This window comes from Physeter macrocephalus, chromosome 2 (assembly GCF_002837175.3).
Source record: "Physeter macrocephalus isolate SW-GA chromosome 2, ASM283717v5, whole genome shotgun sequence".
In the NCBI taxonomy this organism is placed as follows: Eukaryota; Metazoa; Chordata; class Mammalia; order Artiodactyla; family Physeteridae; genus Physeter; species Physeter macrocephalus.
In genome coordinates this window covers 94,787,583-94,812,021 of record NC_041215.1, presented here as the reverse complement: position 1 = coordinate 94,812,021, position 24,439 = coordinate 94,787,583, and the positions used below count along the sequence as shown (strand labels likewise).

The 24,439-nt window shown below is 40.9% G+C and overlaps 1 protein-coding gene across 2 annotated transcripts in view; it reads left to right on the top strand.

Moving 5' to 3' along the window:
* Nucleotides 1-4,462: 4,462 nt before the first annotated feature.
* Nucleotides 4,463-24,439, top strand: part of HIBCH (3-hydroxyisobutyryl-CoA hydrolase) — a 90,271-nt gene continuing 70,294 nt past the window's right edge. The window contains exons 1-2 of one of the 2 annotated variants that reach the window (XM_007104440.3): nucleotides 4,463-4,672; nucleotides 12,558-12,600. In XM_007104440.3, coding sequence (XP_007104502.1) covers nucleotides 4,638-4,672; nucleotides 12,558-12,600 — 78 coding nt within the window. In that variant the 5' untranslated portion in view covers nucleotides 4,463-4,637. The remainder of the gene's footprint in view (nucleotides 4,673-12,557; nucleotides 12,601-24,439) is intronic. The other variant, XM_028480128.2, reaches the window with a different exon arrangement.

The window sequence follows — 24,439 nt, the reverse complement described above, 5'->3', positions numbered from 1 at the left end:
AGGTGGTCCTGCTATGTGCTTCCATAGCACCATGTGACCACCAAGGCTGCAGGGCCCAACACCTAACATAGCACCTGGATCATAATAGGCCTTCAGTGACTATATAAAGCACCAAGAGAGAAGCAGACATTCCACAAGTCTGTGTGAGATTCCATGTTACCAAAGAAAGAGGGCAATGGAAAGAAAGGGCACCCAGATGTGGCTCACATGTAATCAATATTTAAAAAAATTTTTTTTAAAGTACTGGTTCAGTTGTTAAATTTAAATTAAAAATAATTCAGTTCCTCCGTTGTACTAGACACATTTGAAGTGCTCAATAGTCATTTGTGTCTGATGTTGAACAACATATCTATAGACAACTGTGAGAGTTTTTAGCAGCTAAATAAAAAGTCAAAAGTGGCATCCTAGGAAGATTTGTTATCAGTAAAATGCAGAGTGAATTGAAGGATGTGATGGTTGAGAGAGAAGAGAGAAGTTAGATCTGGAATGAATTACATGTGGGTACTAGAATGGTAGCAGTGGGGTGTTAAGAGGAGTGGGCCAATCTGAGAGATGTTTAAAAGAAATAATTGGTATGCCTCGATGACTGATTGGCAATGAGAGAAGAAAAAACTATTCAAGAGTGGTAGCCAGGGACTTCCCTGGTGGCACGGTGGTTGAGAATCCGTGTGCCAATGCAGGGCACACAGGTTCAATCCCTGGTCTGGGAAGATCCCACATGCTGCGGAGCAACAAAGCCCACACACCACAACTACTGAGCCTGCACTCTAAAGCCCACGAGCTACAACTACTGTGCCCGCGTACCCTAGAGCCCGTGCTCCGCAAAAAGAGAAGCCAGCGCAATAAACCCATGCACTGCAATGAAAAGTAGCCCCCGCTTGCCGCAACTAGAGAAAGCCCGTGTGCAGCAACAAAGACCCAATGCAGCTAAAAAAAAAAGAGAGAGTGGTAGCCAGCCTCCAAACTGCCCTCCATGATCCTTGCCTCCTAGTATTCACACCCTGGTGGGTATAGTCCCCTCCCACACTATACTGGGGTAGTATGTGTGACCTATAGAATAAGGCAGTAGTGATGGTACATCACTTCCAAGATTAAGTTATAAGAGATATGGTGGCTTCCATCTTGGTGGTTCTCTCTTTTGGATCCCTTACTCTGGAAGAAACCAGCTGCTATATTGTGAGCAGCCCTATGGAAAGGCCCCTATGGCGAGGGACCGAAGGCTGCCAACAAGCTTGTCAGTGAGTTTGGAACTGGGTCCTTCTGCCACAGTTGAGCATTCAGATGACCGCCGTCCCAGCCAACACCTTGACTGCAACCTCAGCAAAGACGCTAAGCCAGAACCACCAAGCTAAGCCTCTCTCTGATTCCTGAGTCTCAGACTCAGAGAGATAAGAAATGTTTGTTGTTTTAAGCTGCTAAATTTTGGGGTAATTTGTAACAGCAATTGATAATTATTGCATCAAACCTTAACAAAAAGATAACCCAATTTAAAAATGAGCAAGAGATTTGAACAGCCACTTTACAAAAGAAGATAATAAGTATATGAAAAAGTGCTCAATATCATTAGATACAAGGGAAATGTAAATGAAAACCACAATGAGATAATACTATACACACACCAGCAGGATAAAATTAAAAAGACTGACAGCACAAAATGTTGATGAGGATGTGGAGCACCACAATTCTTTTTTTTAAATTGAGATATAATTCGCATATCATACACTTTACCAATTTAAAGTATGTAATTCAGTGGCTTTTAGTATAGTGCAACCATCACAATATATTTTAGGATATTTTTATTACACCAAAAAGACACCCACATGACTTAGCTGTCACCCTCCAGTTGTCCCACCACTCCTCCCAAGACCTAGGCAGCCACTAGTCTACTTTCTGTCTCTATACATTTGCTTATTCTAGACACTCATATTAACGGAATCATACAAAATGTGGTCGATTGTGACTAGCTTCTTTTCACTTTGCAGTGTTTTCAAAGTTCATCCATGTGGTAGCTTGTATCAGCAGTTCATTGCTTTTTATTGTCAAATAATATTTTATTGTGTGGATATATCACTTAAAAAATCCACCAGTTAGACATATGGGCCAACTTTTTAGTGATTATGAATAATGCTCCTATAAAGATTGGTGTGGATTATGTTTTCATTTCTCTTGGGTGTATATCCAGGAGAGGAATTGCTAGGTCTCATGGTAACTCTATGTTTAACCATTTGAGGGACTGTCAGACTTTTTTTCTGAAATGGCCATGGCATTTTACATTCCTACCAGCAGTGTATTCAGGATTCCAAATTCGCCACCAACACCTGTTATTTTCTGTCTTTTTGATAGCCGTCCTAGTAGGTGCAAAGTCATATCTTATCATGGTCTTGATTTGCACTTCCCTGATGGCCAAGCATGTTGAGCACCTTGTCATATGATTATTGATCATTTGTACATCTTCTTTGGAGAACTGTCATTTTTTTTTCATAAATTTATTTATTTATTTTTGGCTGTGTTGGGTCTTCGTTGCTGCACGTGGGCTTTCTCTAGTTGTGGCGAGTGGGGGCTACTCTTCATTGTGGTGCGCAGGCTTCTCATTGCGGTGGCTTCTCTTGCTGCGGAGCACAGGCTCTAGGCGTGCGGGCTTCAGTAGTTGTGGTGCAGGGGCTTAGTTGCTCTGCAGCATGTGGGATCTTCCCAGACCAGGTATTGAACCCGTGCCCCTGCATTGGCAGGCAGATTCTTACCCAATGCGCCACTAGGGAAGTCCCAGGAGAACTGTCTTTTCAATCCATCGTCCATCTAAAAAATAGGGCTATTTGTCATTTTTTATTATTGAGTTGTAATAGTTCTTTACATATTGTAGATACTGGCTCCTTATCAAATATATCATTTGCAAATTTGTTTCCCATTCTGTGGATTGTCTGCAACTAGAATTCTTAGTCCAAAATAATACAAACACTTTTGAGAAAGGTCCTGGGTTACATAATTTGCCCAAATTCACTAAACTATTCACTAAACTAGCACACTAAACTAGTGTGCTAAAGGCAGGTCAGGACCGACATAATTTGTGGGGCTTAGTGCAAAATGAAAATGCAGAGTCCCTTGTTCAAAATTTATTACAAGCAGAGCATTAAACCAAAGGCAGCTTCCTTCTTAGCATGGGGCCTTGTGAGACACAGGTTACACATACATGAAGCTAGGGGGACAGGGAAGATTTGAATCTTGGGCTTGCAGGAAAGCCCTTGGTTTTTCCAGTAAACCATGCTGATGATTGTTCATTTTTTTGTGCACGCTGAATGACGGTGATGTCAAAAAGCAATTTCCCACAGCAGGTTAAAAACTGAATTGTAGGTCAGGAGTTCTTTCTGTGATGCCTGTTTGCCCTCTGTTCAATGGGTATTTGGTAATTATATTTGACTAGGTAGAAAGGTAATTTTTGACCAAAGGCTTGACAGTATATTCTCAGATGTCAACTTGCTAAGACTAACTCCTTTAAATTCCCTCTCTCTGAAATTCTTCCCTGAATTCCTCCTTCCTGATAACTGTGTCAGTGGTTCAGTGGTGATGAAATGTTTGCTGCTGGACATCTGGGTGTATCTGGACGCAGAGGAACATTCTTCTGTATCTACATAATAGTTGATACTAGTGGTTGAGTTAAATTTTAGTTTCATTCAAGAGTAGGCTACTTTCTAGATGCTATTTTATGCTTTTGCTGATAACAGTAACTTTTAGTTTAGTTGAAGACATATATATCAACTCTTAAGGAGACAATTCTTGTCTGTCATTAAGGAAGATTGGGGAACTATAACTTTTCCAAAAAACCGGAAATATCTCAATCCTAATATGAAAGAAATTCTGCTAGGTTAGGCTAGGAATAAATTACAGTAAATGTCCTCCTCTTACCACGTGTATTTCATCTGCTTGATTCTCAGAATAGAATACTAATCTTAGGGACTTCCCTGTCGGTCCAGTGGTTCGATCCCTGGTTGGGGAACTAAGATCCCGCAAGCCGCACAGCACAGCCAAAAAAAAAAAAAGAATACTAACTTTACTTTTTAAATGTTTTTTGGCCGCGCCGTAGGGCATGTGGGATCTTAGCTCCTCAACCAGGGATGCAACCCCTGCCCCTTGCAGTGGAAGAGCGGAGTCTTAACCACTGGACCGCCAGGGAAGTCCCAAGTTTACATTTTTAGTTTCAAAAAAATCTTAAGATTCCAGAAAAGTCTTTCCTGTCAGTCTCTGCTAGTCAAACTAAGCTGGCTAGGTCACTTGGGTTTTTCCCAGCAGAGTCCCTAGCGAGCAAACTCTTCCCTCCGGTTCAGCCAGCCTCTGCTCTCTGACCGCTCCTTCAGCCCGGTCCCGCCTCGCCCACCGCCTGCACCCCTGCGCCGCCCCTCCCCAGGCCCCGCCCCTTCCCACCTCCCATCTCCCTCAACCATTTCCTCAGTCAGTGGTTCTCGCCCCGCCCCTCAGCGCCGCGCCGCGGTAATGGCCTGCCCTAGGCCTCTCTGGCCCTCTGGAGGACTTGCAGTCTGTGTCCGGCGGCGCCGGGCGGCGGTGGGCGGGTCTGACGTGTGGCGTGAAGAGACAAGCGAGTGGGCTGCCGGATCGGGTCTGTTTTAGGCTCGAGTGTTTTGGCGATGGGGCTGCGGGAGATGTGGAGACTCATGTCGAGGTGAGTGAGCGAGCGGCCTAGGGCAAGTTCATCGGCTGCGCTCGCCCGGGTGGAAAAGGTCGGGGGGGTGGGGACTGCCTGGCCTTGACGTTTCGAGTCGCCCTTGGAGGCGCAGCTCTCAGACCCGAGTCCCGACCCGCCTGGACCGCCCTCAGCCCTCTTCTGGGTCTCGCTGTCACTCCTTCTAGCACCTTCTTTGCAGCATCACCTTCGTTTTCTGCCTCTCTGGCTCTTAATGCAGCCTTGACCCCCGTTTCTTTCCTTTCTCAAAATTGAGTAAGTTTGGGGGACACGCAGGGTTTCAACTTGGAATTTTGTGGCATGTTTTGTGCTGCTAACAAACCCTCGTGCTTTGCCAGTTGTTATCTGTGCTTGTGGTGTGATGGTTGTTCAGCTCTGTCGCGTAGTTCCAGCGTTAGTGCAGCTGTCTGGAACTTTGAGGCGAGTGTTGCAGCCGCACAGCTTGGCTTGGGGGAGTATGTGTGCAAACGTGTTTAACTTTTGAAAGTGCTACTCAGTGCAGCTTGAGCTCAGCTGAGGAAATCTGGTAGCAATCACTGTAGGAAGTTAGGCTGCAGCAGTCTTGAGGCCTACCACCTGCCCCCATGCATTACCAGGTATCAGCTCAGGCTGCTTGAAGGGAGAACCGGCTAATTTCCTCACTGCTGAAATTCCTGGGGGTTTTTAGTCTTGGATTTTGCTTTAGGGCAAAGGGATGGGAGTGGTTTTTTGATTTAAGAATACTTTCAGCTTTAGGGCAATGTGTCTAGTTGTTTTAACCTTGTATCCATGCACCTGGTATTCAGTATTTGAAGAAAAATCGAAGAGTTGCTTTCCTTCTTCGTTGTTTTTTTTTTTTAATACCTTGAAATTAGTTGTCTCTGTGTCTCTAACCAGCTCACAGAGGAACTTGGCAGATATAAAGAAAATCGGTACATATAATCACTGCTGCTGCTTTTTTGAAGCTGTGAGCAAATACCGAATTAATTGAGAAACAAATTGGGACTACATGTTTGTTAACGAAATTAACTGACTTGGGAAAGAATCTGTCATTCCCAGAGTTCAGATTGGCTTTGTTGCACGCCCAGTTGCAAGGTGCAGACTGATTGGACGAGTCCTGGACTGGTTTGGGGGCTTTGATCAGAGATGCCTTTTCCAGGGCCAGCCCTGGAGTGGGTATTACCCTGGCAAAGCAGAGACCTGAGGCCAGTATCATCCAGTCTTAACAGCCTAATTACAAATGTACTAAGGAATAGGGTGCCACAGTTTTCTGAGAGGAGCTAGGGGCCCTGTGCTGTGGTTGACATTGTAGGGCAGTCCTTGAACCCTGGCTTCTCTTAGCTTTTCTGGCACTGTCTTGCTTTCCTACTACCACTCTCCACTACTTATCTTGCCCTAGTGCCAATACAGCCCTTGGAATTTTTTGTTATTGTTGTAATTCCCCAGTAAAGTACGTCTCTCTGAAGATAGCTCTCAAATTTGTATGTCTAACCTTGATTTATCCTGAGCTCTAGTACTAGTCACAACCACCTGAATGTCTCTTTTGCACCTCAAACATACATTTGCGCATAAGTGCAACCCTTATTCCTCCTCTGCACTTTCAACTTCATAGCACTATCTATTCTTCTAGATTCCTAAAGTTATCTAAGTTCTGCCACACTCCCAATCCTTAGCTCTTCCTGCTGATTTGAATTTGAACAATCCTCTCATTTATCACTTGTTCTTTTTGCAGAAACTTGATTAACGGACTTATCTCTTCCCAATTTGAATAGGTTCTGCACATGACTGCCAGATTAATCTTGCTGAAGTTTACTTCATTGCCTTCCATTCCTCTGCTCAAAAGCTCTTAGAGGTGTCCTCCTACTTATGGAATTAAATAAAAAGTTCCCAGCTGGGTTTCAAAGATTAGGCCCCAGTTTAGTTCATGAATTCAACAATATTTACTGTCCTGCTACAGCTCCTGGGAAATAGTGTTCTAGGCACATCTGTTATCCTGTAGCCAACCTGGACTACTTGTTTTTTTTTTTTTATTAAAGATTTTTTTGATGTAGACCATTTTTAAAGTCTTTTTATTGAGTTTGTTACAATATTCTGTTTTATGTTTTGATTTTTTGGCTGTGAGGCATGTGGGATCTTAGCTCCCCGACCAGGGATCCCAAGGGTCGAACCCACACCCCCTGCATTGGAAGGCGAATTCTTAACCACTGGACCGCCAGGGAAGTCCCTGGACTATTTGTTCTTACTGTTTCTTACTTCAGGTCATTGAAGTCCAAGGAGATCAGATGAGAAACAAATATTTAAACAAAAGTAATACCTAGTTATCAAGTCTGATAAATGTCTTAAAGGAAAAGAGAGCCAGGTTTAGAAAGGAAGAGGGGCTCAGGGAGCCTCTTCAAAGAGACTGATCTTTAAGCTGTTAATAGTGCTTATTCCCTTCTTCATCTCCTCTGTGTTGTGCTGAACTATATTGTTTTGGTTGCTTCTTGGGCTGCCTGTCTTCTCTTTCTTTTACTTCTGTGTAGTTGTTTCTGAAGCCTCAATATTTGATTCTCTGTTATTTTTATTATTATTTTTTAGTCGAAGAGTCACAAACCCAAATGCAGATGCCCAGAAGGAATGGTGCTGTCTAGGTGGCAGCAGTGGGGGTTAGTGGGGAACTAGTGAGCAATAGAGAGCGCTCTCTCTAAAGGCAGCTTTTCAGCCTGGGTGTTGTTGCCGTGTGTAGACCCAGGGTTTCCAGAACTACCAGTTTGTCTAGAAAAGCTGGAAAGCTGCGTTTTTAAGTGAAATCTCTTGATTTTAAAGTGTTTGTCATTTTAAAACACTGCTAACCAAACAACACATTTGTAGGCTCAAGCAGCCTTCAGGCCATAGTTTTCAACTGTAGCTTTCTCACTTATTCCTCATAGAGAGCTTAGAGGTTCTTAGGCCTCAGTGATTGTCTACACATGTGACTTCCTGAAATGTCTAGTTCTAACTTTTCTTTCAAACTCCAGTCTTTCTTCTCCACTCACTGTTGAATATTTCTACTTAGGTCATTACAACCTCAAATTCAAAATGGAATTCATATTTCATCCTACAAACCAGCTAGTTTCCTTCCCAAGCTTTTCAGTACCTATTTCTCCTAGCTCTCCTGGCATGAAATCTTGTAGTCGTTTTGGGCATAATTCTTTTTCTTTTCCGTTGAGTTTTTACTTCATAATAACTCAGTAAATCATTGCCTTGTTTCCACAGCTGGTGTTCATCAGTTCATGCCTGAGTTACTTGGCCTCGGACTTGATTTTCTGTAGTATTCACATTCTACCATGCCTAGTTCTGCTGTAATAATCTTCATTAAGTACTATTTTTATTATATCGTCATCTTAAACAGTTTCATGAAAAGTTAATTTTGTAAGCCCATGTGTGCTTTATTGGATAATCAAAAATCTTCTAAATGATAAGGTTCTCATCCTTGTAAGACAGTCGTTTTTAACTTTAGCATGTATGGGGATCACCTGGAGCGTTTGTTAAAAATAGATTTATGAGGCTTACCCCACAGTGTCTGATTCAGTAGGTATGGAATGGGGCGAAGCATTTGCATTTCTGACAGGTTCCCAGGTAAACTGATTGTGTAGGTCCAGGAACCACACTTTCAGAACAACTGCTGCTAGCAGCCAGGTTGACCATCACTTGAAGGAAATAAGCCTGATAAAGTGAATTAGTAAATTAGTAGTAGCTGGAATGTGCATGTCTCTTCCCTTCCACCAGATGGCACTTTGGGAGTCAAAAGGAAGGAAAGAGACCATAAATTCAGAATTACTTGGAGACTCTGAACATGCAAATACATTTCTGAGATATAAAAGTTAATACCAGATTTTAAATAACAGCTGTATAGTATAAATAATAGCTTATAGTATAAATCGGAACATATAGAAGTAATATGATTGTATAGAATCTGGCAGGGAACTTAGTTGTACTTAGGTTTGTTTTCTATTTTGCTTTATAGTAACTGGTCCAGAGATTTTTTTTGACCTGTAAATGCCATACACAGTGGTTCAAACTTGCGTTTGGTAGGTTTACATTACCTTTCTCTGAGTGAAATAAAATTCTGTCTCATAAATAAAACTGGGACTTGAAGCCAGGCCTTGTGTTTCTCTTTGTTTATTCTTTATGCTGCAGGTAGTACTTAAACTGTTACGTGAAACCTGCCAATCTGGCAGCATCCTCATTAGCCTTAAACTGGCATTTGGGTATTGGCCATTAAGAAATTCACAGTTATTCTGGATCTAAAGAAATTAGTGCTTAAATTTTTTGATACTTAATTTTTCTTTTTTGGAAGTTTTTTGAGTTAAGTTGAAAAATATTTTAGAAGTGGTGCTTTAGGGTAAGTATAGTTCAGATTTTAAAAGTCTATGTGAAATCTCTATTTTAAAAATACCCCTAAATAAGGATCTGTCACTTCAGGTTAATTTTTTTTTTTTTGAAGTGGACCATTTTTAAAGTCTTTATTGAATTTGTTACAATATTGCTTCTGTTTTATGTTTTGTTTTTTTTGGCTGAGAAGCATGTGGGATCTTAGCTCCCTGACCAGGGATTGAACCCACACCCGCTGCTTTGGAAGGCGAAGTCTTAACCACTGGACCACCAGGGAAGCCCCCCAGGTTAATTTTTATAAAGTATTGATTTTAATGACAACTTGTCTGAACTTTGGAATCTTTTGGGGAGCTTCAAACAAAATATCTATGTCTGTGTCCCATCTCCAGAGTTTGATAATTGGTCTTGGATGTGACTGGTGCTTTGGAATGTTTACAGTAGTCCCAAGTGATTCTACTGTGCACACTAGTTGTGGAATTACTGGCTTAGGATAAGAATATTTTACTTGTGGTAAGGCAAATTCAAAATATGCTAGTCCAGGAATGTGAAGTGTGACTGACTTACATTAGTGATTTTCCTCTTTTTTTGTAGTAGTATTCAATTTGAATGTAATAGAAAATGAAAGTAATACAAATTCTGAAGTAAGTTAGATTACAAATATTTTTATGAATTCAGTCAACTAGAATGTGGTTACAAGTGGTAACAGTGGTCATATTGCCCTTTTTCTTAATGTCTCAGCTAAACTTTTGCCCTTCAAATAATCTCAAGGTATCCTTGAAAAATTAGTAAAATTAATAAATTGGCAATTTATCAGGTCCATCAGATAGTTATCTGTGTCTTTGCATATGCACAGCTCCTGTCAGGCTGCTGCTGCTATTACTGATCTCAGCTTTGACCTCTCTCCATATATCTTAAATCTCACTTCTTGTATCCCAGTACAGGTTTCCCCTGCTATCCGAAAGTAGAGCATTTCTGTGAAACCTCGCATAAGCCGAAATGGTGTAAAGTGAAGAAGCAGTTATCTTATGACGCATCTTGCTAATGGACGTACAAAACAAATTGAGATAAAGCACAGAGGCTCCCACAGTTCAAGTCTTTGATCACTTGGTGCTGAGATGCAGAGTGCAGTTCCTGCGGAAGGAGCTCAGTGGTGCCACTCTCACTGCTCGGGGTGCATGCTGCCTCTATAACATCTCGCTTCAAAACAAACACTGAACGCTCTTTTTTTTTTTTTTTTTTTTTTTTTTTTTTTTTTGTGGTATGCGGACCTCCCTCTGCTGTGGCCTCTCCCGTTGCGGAGCACAGGCTCTGGACGCGCAGGCCCAGCGGCCATGGCTCACGGGCCCAGCCGCTCCTGAATGCTTTTTGCTCTTCACCTTTTTTCATAAAAGGGATAATCCTCTTTGGATCTTTGGATTAGTGAAAACAGGTGCTAATGTAGGTCTTTGGAAAAAGCAAAGTGGTGTAAACCGAACTTTTGAAAAGCAGGAGATGCCTGTATCTTCCTAATTATGGTATTTTTATATGCATCTCTCTCACTAAACTTTGAGTTTCTCAAAGGCAAGAACGATGACTTTTGGGGAACTTTTTAAAAGACCCAAAGCTTAAAGATACAATTTGATGGATTTTCATGAACATACTCATTTCAGTGGCACCTGGATCAAGAAACAAGATAGTACCAGCGTCCAGAAGGCCTCTTTATGCCCTCTCCAGTCACTACCCTCCCCCATGTTGCTTTGCTTTTACTTTTACTTTAATTAGAAAGTATCAATACACGAAGTACTTAAATGTACTATATTCTGAAGTCTATAGCGAACTTTTATATATGTGAACAGTCGTGTAACCATCATGATAGAGAAAACTTCCAACACTCCATGTTTCCTCATGCCCCTTCCCAGTTTCCCCCACCCTCCACCATTCTTACTTCTGTTATTATTGATCACTTTTGCTAAGTTTTATCTTAAGCTTTGTATTCCTAGCCTAGCACTTTTAAAATAACAGACTTAAGAGTTGTATTTGTTTTGTAGACAGTTTTCTTTTCGTAACTTCTGTCATGACTATTTTTCTATGTCATAACTATTATTTAAATATTTTTCAATACATATTTTTCTTGGCTATGTAATGGTTTTGTATAGATGACAGTTTTAAAAATATTACTATATTGTTAGATACTTTGTTTCCAGTTTTTTCCTTATGTGAATAATTGTTGCAGACATCTTTGTAAATCAAACTTTGATCGTGTCTGAGGTTTCCTTAATACAAATACCTGTGAAATTACTAGGTCTAAGGGTATGATCATTTTAAAGGTTGTGGGTCCATATTTCCAGCTTGCCTACTGGAAAGGCAATACCAATTTATATGTCTCACAGCAATGTCTGAGAATGCCTATTGCATCCTTATCAAACTTTTTTAAAATTAGCAGTTTTCTTTAACTTCTTTTGTTTTTTAAAATTAATGTATTTATTTTATTTTTGGCTGCGTTGGGTCTTCGTTGCTGCGTGTGGGCTTTCTCTAGTTGCAGTGAGCGGGGGCTACTCTTCGTTGTGGTGCGTGGGCTTCTCATTGCGGTGGCTTCTCTTGTTGTGGAGCACAGGCTCTGGGTGCACAGGCTTCAGTAGTTGTGGCTCGCGGGTTCTAGAGCGCAGGCTCAGTATTTGTGGCACACGGGCTTAGTTGCTCTGCGGCATGTGAGATCTTCCCAGACCAGGGCTTGAACCCATGTCCCCTGCATTGGCAGGCGGATTCTCAACCACTGCGCCACCAGGGAAGCCCTTAACTTTTTTTAAAAAAGCAGTTTTAGGTTTACAGAGAAAATTAGCAGAAAATTTTGACAAATGTATAATGACAAGTCTCTACCATTACGACCGTACAGACTAGTTTCACTGCCCTAAACATCCCATGTGCTCTACTTGTTCTTTCCTTTCTTCCTCCCTCCCCTAAACCTGTGATATCCACTGATCTTTTTACTGTCTCCATAGTTTTCAGAATGTTCTGTGGTTGGAATCATACAATATATAGCCTTTTCAGATTGACTGCTTTTGCTTAGCAGTGTGCATTTAAGGTTCCTCTTTTTTTTTTTTTTTTTTTGTGGAAAGATAGCTTATTTCTTTTTATTGCTGAGTAATATTTCATTGTATAGATATGCCACAGTTTGTTTATCCATTCAGCTATTGAAGGACCTCTTGGTTACTTCCACATTTTGGCTATTATGAATAAAGCTACCATAAACATTCATGTGTAGGTGGACATAAGTTTTCAGCTACTTTGGATAAATACCAAGGAGTGCAATTGCTGGGTCATATGGTAAAAGAGTATGTTTAGCTTTGTAAGAAACTGCCAAATTTTCTTTCAAAGTGGCTGTACCATTTTGTGTTCCTACCACAATGAATGAGAATTAAACTTTTTTAAAAAATACTTTCTGTTTTAATAACTTTTCAAAGAAGCTAAAGCAAACAAAAGGGAATGTAGGATTTATACATTGAAACATGACTACCCACATTACTGTGTTCATTGTGTTCTACATTTGTTTCAGGTTTAATTCATCCAAAAGGACTAATATCATACTGCAGCATTTGGTAAGTTTGGACTTTGTTTTGCTGGCATTATTAGATTATAATGTGTGCAATTTAAAATGTTGTTGTTGGGCTTCCCTGGTGGCGCAGCGGTTGCGCGTCCGCCTGCCGATGCAGGGGAACTGGGTTCGCGTTCCGGTCTGGGAGGATCCCACATGCTGCGGAGCGGCTGGGCCCGTGAGCCATGGCCGCTGAGCCTGCGCTTCCGGAGCCTGTGCTCCGCAACGGGCGAGGCCACAGCAGAGGGAGGCCCGCATACCACAAAAAAAAATAAAAAATAAAAAAAAATAAAATAAAAAAATAAAATGTTGTTGTTAGGGAAGTAGAGAAATACTGGCAGATTTCATTGGTCTTGGTACACTTTGGTTTCCAATTTTATAGTGTCAAAACTTGACTCATATAACTTGTTGGAGGTGGCATAAGGTTATGGATAAGAGGATGGATCTTCAAGTCAGAATGCCTGGGTTTAAATAATGGGTCCGCTGCTTAATCTTGGGCAGATTACTTGGTCTCTTTCAGCCTCCTTTTTTGATATATAAAAAATGGGGATAATAGTATCCATCTTAGAGAGCTTATGAATAATAAATTATTCATTAAAAAATCTAGCATAGTGTTTGGCATATAATAATCATTTTATACATGTTAGCTACTATTGTACTAGTAGTACCATTCCAAAGCTTAGATGGTATTAGTTTATCACACTGCAAGGAAGAAATGATTTTTATTCATTTTTCTATATCTTTGCTATAGACTGAATGTGTCCCCCGAAATTCATATGTTGAAATCTAATTGCCAGTGTGTTGATATTTGGAGGTGGGGTCTTTAAGAGGTGATTAGGTCAGGAAGGCAGAGCTCTCATGAGTGGGATCAGTGCCTTTATAAAAGAGACACCAGAGAGATCCCTCACCTTTTCTGCCTTCTGAGGGAGGATGCAGCGAGTAGACAGCCATCTATGAACTGGGAAATTGGACTTAACCAGACACTGAATCTGAAGACGTCTTGATCTTGACTTCCCAGCCTCCAGAATTGTGAGAATTAAATGTTGTATAAGTTACCCAGTCTATGGTATTTTTGTTATAGCAGCCTGAACGGACTAAGACACCCTCATCTATGCAGTAGGTCCTTATTACTTATCTAGTTTATATATAGTGTTGTATATGTGTCAATCCCAATCTATCCCTCCCCCCTTACCCCCTGGTAACCATAAGTTTGCCAGACAACTTACTTTTATTTCAACAACTTCAGTAAAGTCAGCACAAAATATTAACGTAAAGTCTAAAATTTTTCATTCCTATGGTCAGAAAAATTGTATTTTACCCATAAATGGTAATAATGTCAGTAATGGCATAAGTCTCTCTGTGTCTCTTCTTACATATGTTAGGATTCAAGTCTACATACTAAAAATTTGTACGCCCATTTACCTGCATCTCTTACTCCCTGGACAAATTTCTGAGACAGTAGACTTAAAGTCTGATACCGAGATGTGCATGTGGTCCCTAAAGGATTAGAACAATGGCCTGGATATCATTATAGAATCATGTTATTGTACGATAATTCAGAAATTTCTTGGTTCAGCATTTCTCAACAGTGTTTCTGTTAAGTGCTTTCAATAAAAGAGTTGTATAGTCAAAAAACAGACACCCTCATGCAGCCTGACAAGTACCTTGCATGTAAAAAGGACAAGTCACTCTGATATAGCACTTATGGTATTATGCCAGGTGCTATTCTAAGTACTTGATATGCATTAGCTGAGTTGATTCTCATAGTCTTACGGAGCAGATACTACAGGTCCTTTATCTGCAATTCTGAAACCTCAAAATCATAAGTTTGTGTTTGGTTTGGGGTTAGTTTGTGGTAAATGCATTTGGTGGCAAAATATGATCTGAACATACTTTTGAAACTCTTTTTGTCCATATCCTAACTAGTGTTAATACTCATGGTTTGGTGCAGAAGTAGTAAAGCATTTGGTTACAGTGTACTGAACCAGACTCCACTTAGGATGTTTTATATACTATATAATATGTACTGTGTTACCTTTCCAAACTCTAGAAAATTTTCTGAATTCTGAAATGCATCTGGACCCAAGGGGCTTGGGTAAAGGGATTATGGTCTTATTCCTATTTAATGGATCAGAATTTAAGGGACAGAGAGGCTAAGTAGTATGCCCCAGTGTCACACATCTGGTAAACAGGAGGTGGGATTTGAATCCAGGTTATCTGGCTCCATAGACTACCTACTGCACTCTACAGCCTGTGGCAGAGTGAACACTAAGTAACTATTGCATAGTGTTTTCTCAGTTCAGCCTACACGGAGATGGGCATATGAAAACTGGAATTTCTTACCCTTATTTATTTTAGTCAGCTGATGTACATGGGAGCTGAGGAATTTCCTGGAAAAAGAACTTAGAACAATGTTATTGTTTATATTTAGATTCATATTTAGATATGTGCACAAGTGGAATAGAAAGACATGACAATCCAGATTCCATGCGGCTGTGTGACCTGGGGCATAAACCACACTGAAGAAAGGAAGGTAAACTGGACTCTCATCAGGGCCTGAAGACTGAATGGTTCTAGCTCCCAATGTTGGCTTTTAACATGTGCTTCAGAGATGGAGAAGCTGTATCCCAAGAATTCCTCCTGTGACCCTTCTAAGAGAGCTAATAGAGCAAGAGCCTTTTTTACTTCATAGTGGAGTGATGGAAATATGCCATTGATGGCGGAACTGTAGGCAGCGTTATGAGAAATGGATAGGACTGACTTGTGATAATAGTGTGACATTCCTTGTGACCCTTCAAAGATATTAGAGGGACCTGAACCTGGAAAGGAGGCAAAGGTTCTGCATTTCTGCAGATAGTTTGTCAAGCTAATGCAAGCTAGTAGGCCCTATTAATGAGGTCTCCTTTATATACATAGGCTGATTTGGACCTTTTTTTTTTTTTTTTTTGCGGTATGCGGGCCTCTCACTGCTGTGGCCTCTCCCGTTGTGGAGCACAGGCTCCGGACGCGCAGGCTCACGGGCCTAGCCACTCTGCGGCATATGGGATCTTCCCGGACCGGGGCACGAACCCGTGTCCCCTGCATCGGCAGGCGGATTCTCAACCACTGCGCCACAAGGGAAGCCCTGGACATATTTTTACAACAAAAATATTCATAGAAAACATTTTTTTTCTTTTTCCATAATGTTTAAAACTCTTACACAGCATTTAATTTAATATGCAGAAGCTCATTTTTTCCATATAATTTTGACCTGGACGTGGAGAAGACTTTTTTCCATCAGAAAGTAGTTCTTTTCAGTATGAAGGTATACTGGTTGGACTGCATGAACTGAAACTGCACATGTCATTTCATGACAGCAGTCGTGTTCATATTCTGTATGTGCAGATGATCTAGAATCAGTATCAACCAATTTATAATCTGTGCCTTTTGAACAGACATACATTAAGTGCTTGCTTTGTACATGCAAAGAACTTGACTGATGTCGACTTTGTAACCAGTGAAAGCTTACTGGAGCGCAGTCATTTATTTGATGTGGGCCTTGAAGCATGATTAGGGTTTCAATAGGTAGAGATGGGAAGTAGTGAGAGTTTATATAGTAACACTAAATGTGATTCTGTTATCTCCATTTTATAAACACAGAAGTTGAGGCTCTGAGACTAGCTTGTCTGAGGGTGTATAGTAGTGAGTGGCAAAACTAATGTTTGAGTCCATCTGACTCCAAAATCTGTTTTCTTTCTATTATGCAATATGTTTATTCCTGTGGCAAGAGCTGTGAGATAGGAGAATGGAGGTTACACTCAGCTTTCTGAGTCTCCATTGTAAGGAGTGCTGTGCAATGGTGGGTCTGGAGAGTTTACCTGGGATCAGATGTGGAGAGACTTGAAGGCCATGTCAAGTAAAGTTGGATGTTTTTGAAATTAATGGCGAGTCATGGAACATTTTTGAATGGGATTAACAAGATTAGAATTGGACTTTAGCAAAATTTCTCTGAACGCAGTGTGAAGGATAGACCATGTGGCAAAAATTCTGGAAATCTGCCGAAAAGGAAAATTATAATAATGCCGTATGGCTAGGGCAATGAGAGTAGAAAGTAATGGATGGAATCATTTTAGCACTAGTTTCTCTGATATTTGGTAACTACCTCAAGTTGTTGGCAGAGAGGGGAGGAGAACAGTTAGGAATCAACACCAACATTTTGTGCTTGGTTGACTGAGAAAATGGTGATACCTTTACCTGATATAGGGAACAGAGGAGGAGAGACAGATTTGTTGGAGAGAAATTTCGTGGTAAATTTGGTTTTTAACAAGTTGAGTTTGGGGTGCCACGTAGGTACTCCTGTAATTGTAGCAGGCATTTGGAATAAGGGCCTGGGCCTCTGGAAAAGTAAAGGTACAGGTGTAGGTTTGAGCCAGCTGTTTAGAGGTAATAATTGAAGATGGGAAGTAGATGATATCACAGAAGGTGAGAGCTAGAGCACAGCTAAGGACAGTTTGAGAGATTCTCTATAAACTATTTCCATATGGAGGAATTTACCGACCCAGTTTGAAGTCAGGAAGGATTGAGTGAAGCTTGAGTAATCAGCATTTATTAAATGTTTTTTGATTCTATGAATCGTACTTGTATTGTGCTTTGCTGCCATATTTGTGTTATAATAAGTTAAATTTAATGGCATTCTTTAATATTGGCTGGAAATGGATGACATGTCAAAATAAATCATATTCTGCAAAAGGTAGGATATTTCCCTGGGTATGTCTTTCAGTTGTAACTTAGTTCAGTGGCAGTGAATGTTACATATAGTGAAAGGTATGTGCTTGAGATTGGGATTTGGGTATGCACAGTGTGAAGCTTGTTTTAGGCTTGTGTTACAGCAGGACTGCATTAGTAGAGTGAAGGATTATTCATTCAGCTTATTAAACATTTTTTGGATACCTGCTATGTGTCAGGCACTTGATTTTCCTCAAAGGAAAGGCTCATTTCTCTCAATGTTTGTGAAGTCTCTGACAGTGTTTTCCAAAATGTAACCTGAAAAATACAAGTCCCAAGAGATAGCTGTTCCATGAAAAATAAAGAGTTCTTTAGTCAAGTGAGAACTATGCTGCTCATTGTATTTTAAAAGTTTACATTGCGTATTTGCCTATTAAAGACTGAAAAGTCTTATAGGAATTAAACTTTATATTGGTTTAAGTTTTTCCCAAGCTTATTTGACCATGGGCCATTTTCTCCTTCAACATAGCTGCAATAAACATCTCTTTGCACACTTTAGGAAATATTGCTACTATGGATTTTGCCAGAATAGTTCCATGTTCCAGCAGAGTGTATGTTCTAAGTTATTTTATTTATTTATTTTTAAAATTTATTTATTTATTTATTTATTTATTTATTTATTTATTTTTGGCTGCGTTGGGTCTTCATTGCTGCGCGTGGGCTTTCTCTAGTTGCGGTGAGTGGGGGCTACTCTTCCTTGCAGTGCGCGGGCTTCTCATTGCGGTGGCTTCTCCTGTTGCAGAGCACGGGCCCTAGAGCGTGCGGGCTTCAGTATTTGTGGCTCACGGGCTCAGTAGTTGTGGCTCATGGGGTCTAGAGGGCAGGCTCAGTAGTTGTGGCGCATGGGCTTAGTTGCTCTGTGGCATGTGGGATCTTCCCGGATCAGGGCTCGAACCCGTGTCTCCTGCATTGGCAGGTGGATTCTTAACCACTGCACCACCAGGGAAGTCCTCTGAGTTATTTTTGTCTCAGGGATATTATCTTGGTAGACTTCATGCATTCAGTTCAGTACAGGGCTGTGTGTTGATGGTGTCCATGCATTTTAGCAAGTTTCCTTCACATATATCCATTGAATGGATGTTCTCCTTACCCCTTCTATCCCACCCCCACCACCCCCAAATTTGGGTTGTATGAGAACTTCATTTCTGACTCTGGTCTCTGTAATCTTTCCTAATATGAGAAATTTCTCTTCATAGAAGCCTTTTCTAGGTTTTAACTAAAAGTTAATGGTATTTTTGGAAAAGAGATTTTTTTCTGCAGAATTAATTAACATACATAAATGACGCTAAAACTGCAGACTTCATCTTTTTCCCTTCTGCTCTTTTGCGTGAATGTTTTTGATTAATGCACCAATAGTTGTTTTCAGGTTTTAAGAAGACCATGAACTTTTCAGGTGGGGGAAGAAAGATCCTTTGTTCATTAATTTTACCATTCTAGTGGCTTTTTTTTTTTTTTTTTTTTTTTTTTGGCCATTCAGGTGGGGGAAGAAAGATCCTTTGTTCATTAATTTTACCATTCTAGTGGCTTTTTTTTTTTTTTTTTTTTTTTGGCCATGCTGGGCGGCATGAGGGATCCTAGTTCCCGACCAGTGATGAAACCCGCGCCCCTTGCAGTGGAAGCGCGGCATCTTAACCACTGGACCACCGGGGTAGTCCCTCTAGTGGCTTTTAACAGAAGATTCTGTAATATTCTTTGCTCAAAGTCTGACCCTCTGTAAATGTCCTGCAAAAATACTTCACGTAAGTGCTGGAAAGTCGATGCTTAAAGATATTCCTGCATCCATTGTAAAATTGTAAATTTTAGCAAAAATTGTAAATTACCCAGTGCTAATCAGTAGGGGACTGATTAAATTGATATCTAAGAATGAACAGCTGTTAAAAATAAGTGGGTAGCATGAGTGTGCAATCGGCAAAATCTGTACTAGGAAATTCTATAGGTTAAAAGGCCTGGTGTTTTTCAACAAATTGTGAAGAAAAGAAAGGAATGGAGGCAGAACCTGTAAATTTTAAAAGACTTGAAAGATATATCCATTTTTAAAAAATGGGTAGATGATGTTTATGGATGTACACTTTGTGTTTATCATAAAAACCAAGACAGTTGTTACTTTTGAAGGGAGGGTGAGGGCTATGATCGGAATGGGGCAAGTGGAGGGCTTTCGGTCTGGCTAGACAACGTTGGGTCTGGGATAGGATTTTACCCCAATAACAAGTTAGTAGTTAGCTTGTTACTATTCCATGGATGCTGGCAAAAGATATGCAGCTCTTGAGTTAGAGACAAAGGACGTCGTTATTAGTGACCCAATTAGCATCATTGAGCTTCAGGTTTGTATTGGTTCCCTTGCTCCCCAAGTCCCACAGGGGAGACAGAAGGCCCAAATGAATGCGTTCATATGCAGTGGGTTGCATTACAGGACAGCAGTACTGAATTTGGGGAACCTTCAGTTTTCTAACACACTGTAAGCAAGCCTGCTCACTGTCCCGGAGGGAGACTTTACATTTTCTTCAAAGTTTCTCGCAGCAAATACAGTCCTGAAAAATGACCCAGGTGAAGAGCATTCAGGCCCTTGGATCCATGAAATACCCAGCAGTGAAGTGGAGGGAAGCCTCAGGACCCATGGTAGATGGTTTCTCCCTACAGCCAGTCAGCTCATTGCAGATGTAATTAGTTAAGATGAGGTTGTACTGAAGTAGGACTTACTGGGGAAATTCAATATAATTTATCCTTATATAAAGGGAAAATTTGGAGACATGTATACACGGAGAATGCCGTGTGAATATTGGAGTTATGCTGCAACAAGCCAAGGAATTATCAGAAGCTAGGAGAGAGGCCTGGAACAGAACCCTCCCCTAGTGCCTTCAGAGAGAGTGTGGTCCTGCTGACACCTTGATCTCAGACTTCTAGCCTCCAGAACTGAGACATTAACTTTATGTTTAAAGCCTAAATGTAGTTTGTGGTACTTTGTTGTGATAGCCCTAGCAAAGAAATACAGTTATCATGTTACATTTGTCAAAACTAAGAACATTGCTATGTTAGTATTAACTTTATACTTCTTGGATTTCAACAGTTTTTCCATCAATTTTATGTTCCAAAATCCAATCCAGGATACCACATGGCACTTCTTTGTCATGTCTTCTTAGTTTCTTCTGGTCTGTGACAGTTTATTAGTCTTTCCTTATTTTTCATGACCTTGGCAGTTTGGAGGAACACTGGCCAAGTAGCCTGTAGAATAGCCTCTAATCTGGGCTTACGTCTGTTTTTTGTTGTTGTTGTTCTGTTTTTTCTCTTTTTTTTTTGATGACTAGCCTGTAGTTAAAAGGTTTCTGGAGAGAATATCACAAAGGAAAAGCCCCTTCTCATCACATATCAGGGAGTATCTGTGGGTTTTGACATAGGCCTTAGGGAGTACATGACATCCTCATGACACAGCTGGTGATGCTGACCTTTATCACCTGGTTAAGGTGGAGTTTGTTGGGTTTCTCCTCTCTAAAGTTACCATTTTTCCCTTCTCTACTCTGTTCTTTGGAAGCATGTCAGTAATTTCAGCCCACAGTCAGATGGTGAGGGGGCTAAGCTTTACCTCCTGGAAGGGGGATTTCTACATAAATTTTTTTGAATTCTTTTGTGGGTAAGATCATCTCATCTTCCCCATTGATTTATTCAGTTATATATATATCAGTGTGGATTCATGGATATTTATTTTATTCTTTGAGTTATACTCTAACAGCACATTATTTATTCTGTTACTCACATTGTTTCAACTTTGGCCATTAGGAATTCCTTCATTTTGGCTTCTTGTGTCCCTTTGATATGACCTTTTCGTTTTAATTTTCAATTTTTTAAAAACACCTCGCTACTTTCTGATACTGGCAGATGTTCTCTGGCTCAGGAATCAGCCATTTCTCCAAGGAGCTCTGGTTGCCTTTATTGGAAAATTGCATTTAGAAATCAAGATCTGAGTCTGGGAATGCCCCTTGCTACTGGGGTGTCAGGGTTTTCTCTTGGGGATAGAACTAGAGTAATGTATATATCTGTAGTAGAATACATATGCTGTATACTGTTTACTGTCCCATGTATACATAAATAGCGATAAGTGTTTCTTTGTTTATCCTCTGTTATATTAATATGTATCCTCTTAATATATATTAAGAAAACATGTTCATACTGCTGTCTCTGACTTTAATCCAGTACCACAGGGCAGGCTTCATTCTAGCCTTCCCTTCTTGCTTGTCTCTAACTCTCCTCCTGACCAGTGAGAGCCTGGTTCTCACTGACCACCCTCCATTACTTGTTTTTTTTTTTAATTTTTTAAATACAGTGTGTACCTTTAAAAAAAAAATTTATTTTTGGCCGTGTTGGGTCTTCATTGCTGCGCGTGGGCTTTCTCTAGTTGCGGCGAGTGGGGGCTACTCTTCGTTGTGGTGCACAGGCTTCTCATTGTGGTGGCTTCTCTTGTTGTGGAGCACGGGGTTCTAGGTGCACGGGCTTCGGTAGTTGCAGCACACGGGCTCAGTAGTTGTGGCACGCGGGCCCTAGAGGGCATGGGCTTAAGTAATTGTGGAGTGTGGGCTCAGTAGTTGCAGTGCGTGGGCTCTAGGGTGCACGGGCTTCAGTAGTTGTGGCACGTGGGCATCAGTAGCTGTGGCTCCTGGGCTCTAGAGCACAGGCTCGGTAGTTGTGGCGCACAGGCTTAGTTGCTCCGCGGCATGTGGGATCTTCCCGGACCAGGGCTCAAACCCGTGTCCCCTGCATTGGCAGGCGGATTCTTAACCACTGGACCACCAGGGAAGTCCCCATTACTTGCTTAACCTCAGTATACATGCAAAGCAGTTTCAAACATATTTACTAAGTAGAGCATAGGTTGACATACAGTTGTTTTTTTTTTTTTATATTTCCTTACAGCTTGCAATCAAATGACTGTTTTCTAAAGTTACTTAGGTCAGCTTTCCTGCCACCATCCTCACGATCTCACTTCAGTGTGCTTGTCATACATGTGTGGTTTGGTTACATTTATTTGCCACAGTCTGCATTCCATGTTGGAATCCCCTGACACTGGGTGATTTAAAAAAAAATACATAGTTTGTATACATTCAAGTTCACTCTCTGTACATTTCTTTGGGTTTTGACAGATGCATAAATCATGAATTCATCACCCAAAGTCCATGCAGAACAGCCCCATCCCCCTAAAACTTCTACTGTACTTCCCCTTTGTAGGCAGTCTCTTCTCCTGCTCCCCATCACTGACCTGTGTTATGCCCCTATCATTTTGTTTTCTACAGAACATCATATGAATGGAATCATACAATATATAGGCTTTTGCGTCTGCATTCTTTCACTTGGCAAAACGCATTTAAGATTCATCTATGTTGTTGCATGAACTGATAACGTAGTCCTTCTTATCACTGAATAGTATTCCATCGTTTGGATATACCACAGTTTGTTTATTCATTTCCCTGTTGAAGAGCATCTTGGTTGCCTTCAGGTTTTAGTGAGTAAGAATAAAACTGCTACACCTGTTTGTGTACAGGTTTTTGTGTGAACATAAGTTTTTAATTCACTTGGGTAAATATCTAGGGGTATGATAGCTGGGTTTTATGGTAAGTCCATGTGTAACTTTATACAAGTTTGCTAAGTTATCTTCTATAGTGGCTGTACCATTTTGCAATTCCATCAACAATGAACGAGTGTTCTGTTGTTCTGCATCCTTGGCAACATGTTATTGTCTGTTTTTGGATTTTAGCCATTTTAATATGTGTGTAGTGGTAGCTCATTGTGGTTTTAATTTGCATTTTCCTAATGAGAAATGATGTTGAGCATTTCATGTGTTTTTTTGCCATCCCTATATTTTCCTTGAAGCTCTTCAGATTTTTTTTGCCCATTTTAATATTGGGTTGTTTGTTTTCTTATTGAGTTTTAAGAGTTTTTTATACAGTTGACCCTTGAGCAAGGTGGGGGTTAGGGTCACTGATTGTCTGTGCAGTCGAAAAATCCGAGTATAATTTTACAGTCAGCCCTCTACAACTGAGGTGCCTTCTCTGCACCAGTGGATTCAACCAGCTGGGGATCATGTAGTACTATAGTATTTACGACTGAAAAACATTTGAGTGTAAGTGGACCCGCGCAGTTCAAATCCGTGTTGTTCAAGGGTCAGCTGTATATTTTGTATGCAAATTCTTTGTCAGATATGTGATAGGCAAGTATTTTCTTCTAATTTCTGGTTTGTCTTTTCGTTCCCTTTATCTTTTGCAGAGCAGAAGTTTTAAATTGGATGAAATTCAGTTTATCAATGTTTTCTTTTGTGGATCATGCTTTTGGTGTTGTACCTATTAATCCTTAATGTTTGGAAGGCATAGTGAACCAGAGTCCAGGGGTGTGGCCCTCATAAGTGTTCCTGTCCCTTCTCTGGGGGTGGGCTGCCTTTTTTCCCCCCTTTTCAATTGTCCCCTGTTCCTTTTCCCCAGCTGTGATTGGTAAACACTAAGGTCAGTAGGCTATGGTTTTGAAGTGCTTCTCCCTTGGGATTAAGGGTCTTATTTTATAGGCCTCCATCCCATTTCCCCACTGTGGTGGATCTCCACCAGAACCCTGGGCTACCAGCTTTGAAGGCTCTCTCTCCCTTGAAGATTTAGCCTTTTGTTCTGTGTGGAAGATGAGGGGAAAGGATTTAGTTGTGCCTGCTGTTTCCCCTCCCCCAGCCAGCCCCACACGGGGGAGCTTTCTCCAGTCTTCCCTGGGAGAACCTGCTTGGGTTCCAGGAGGAAAAGCCAACAAGAATGGGAGCTCCCCCCATGACTGTGACACCCGCCACCCCTAGGAGCTCCATACTATCACACTTGCCCATACTTGACCTCTAGCAAATCATTAAAAATTCTAGTTAATCTTCCTTAGGGCTTCTGCCTGAGCTAAGCAAATATACTGGTCCTGCATCTCCCTGAAGGCACCCGTCTCTCCAGATTTTATTACGGGGCTGTTTGCCCTGTGACCTCCTGTCTCTGACTGAGTTCACCAAAGCCATTAATTTTCAGTCTGTTCACCTTTTTTTCTTGTTACAAGGTCAGGAGACGCATCTTTTCAGCTCTCAA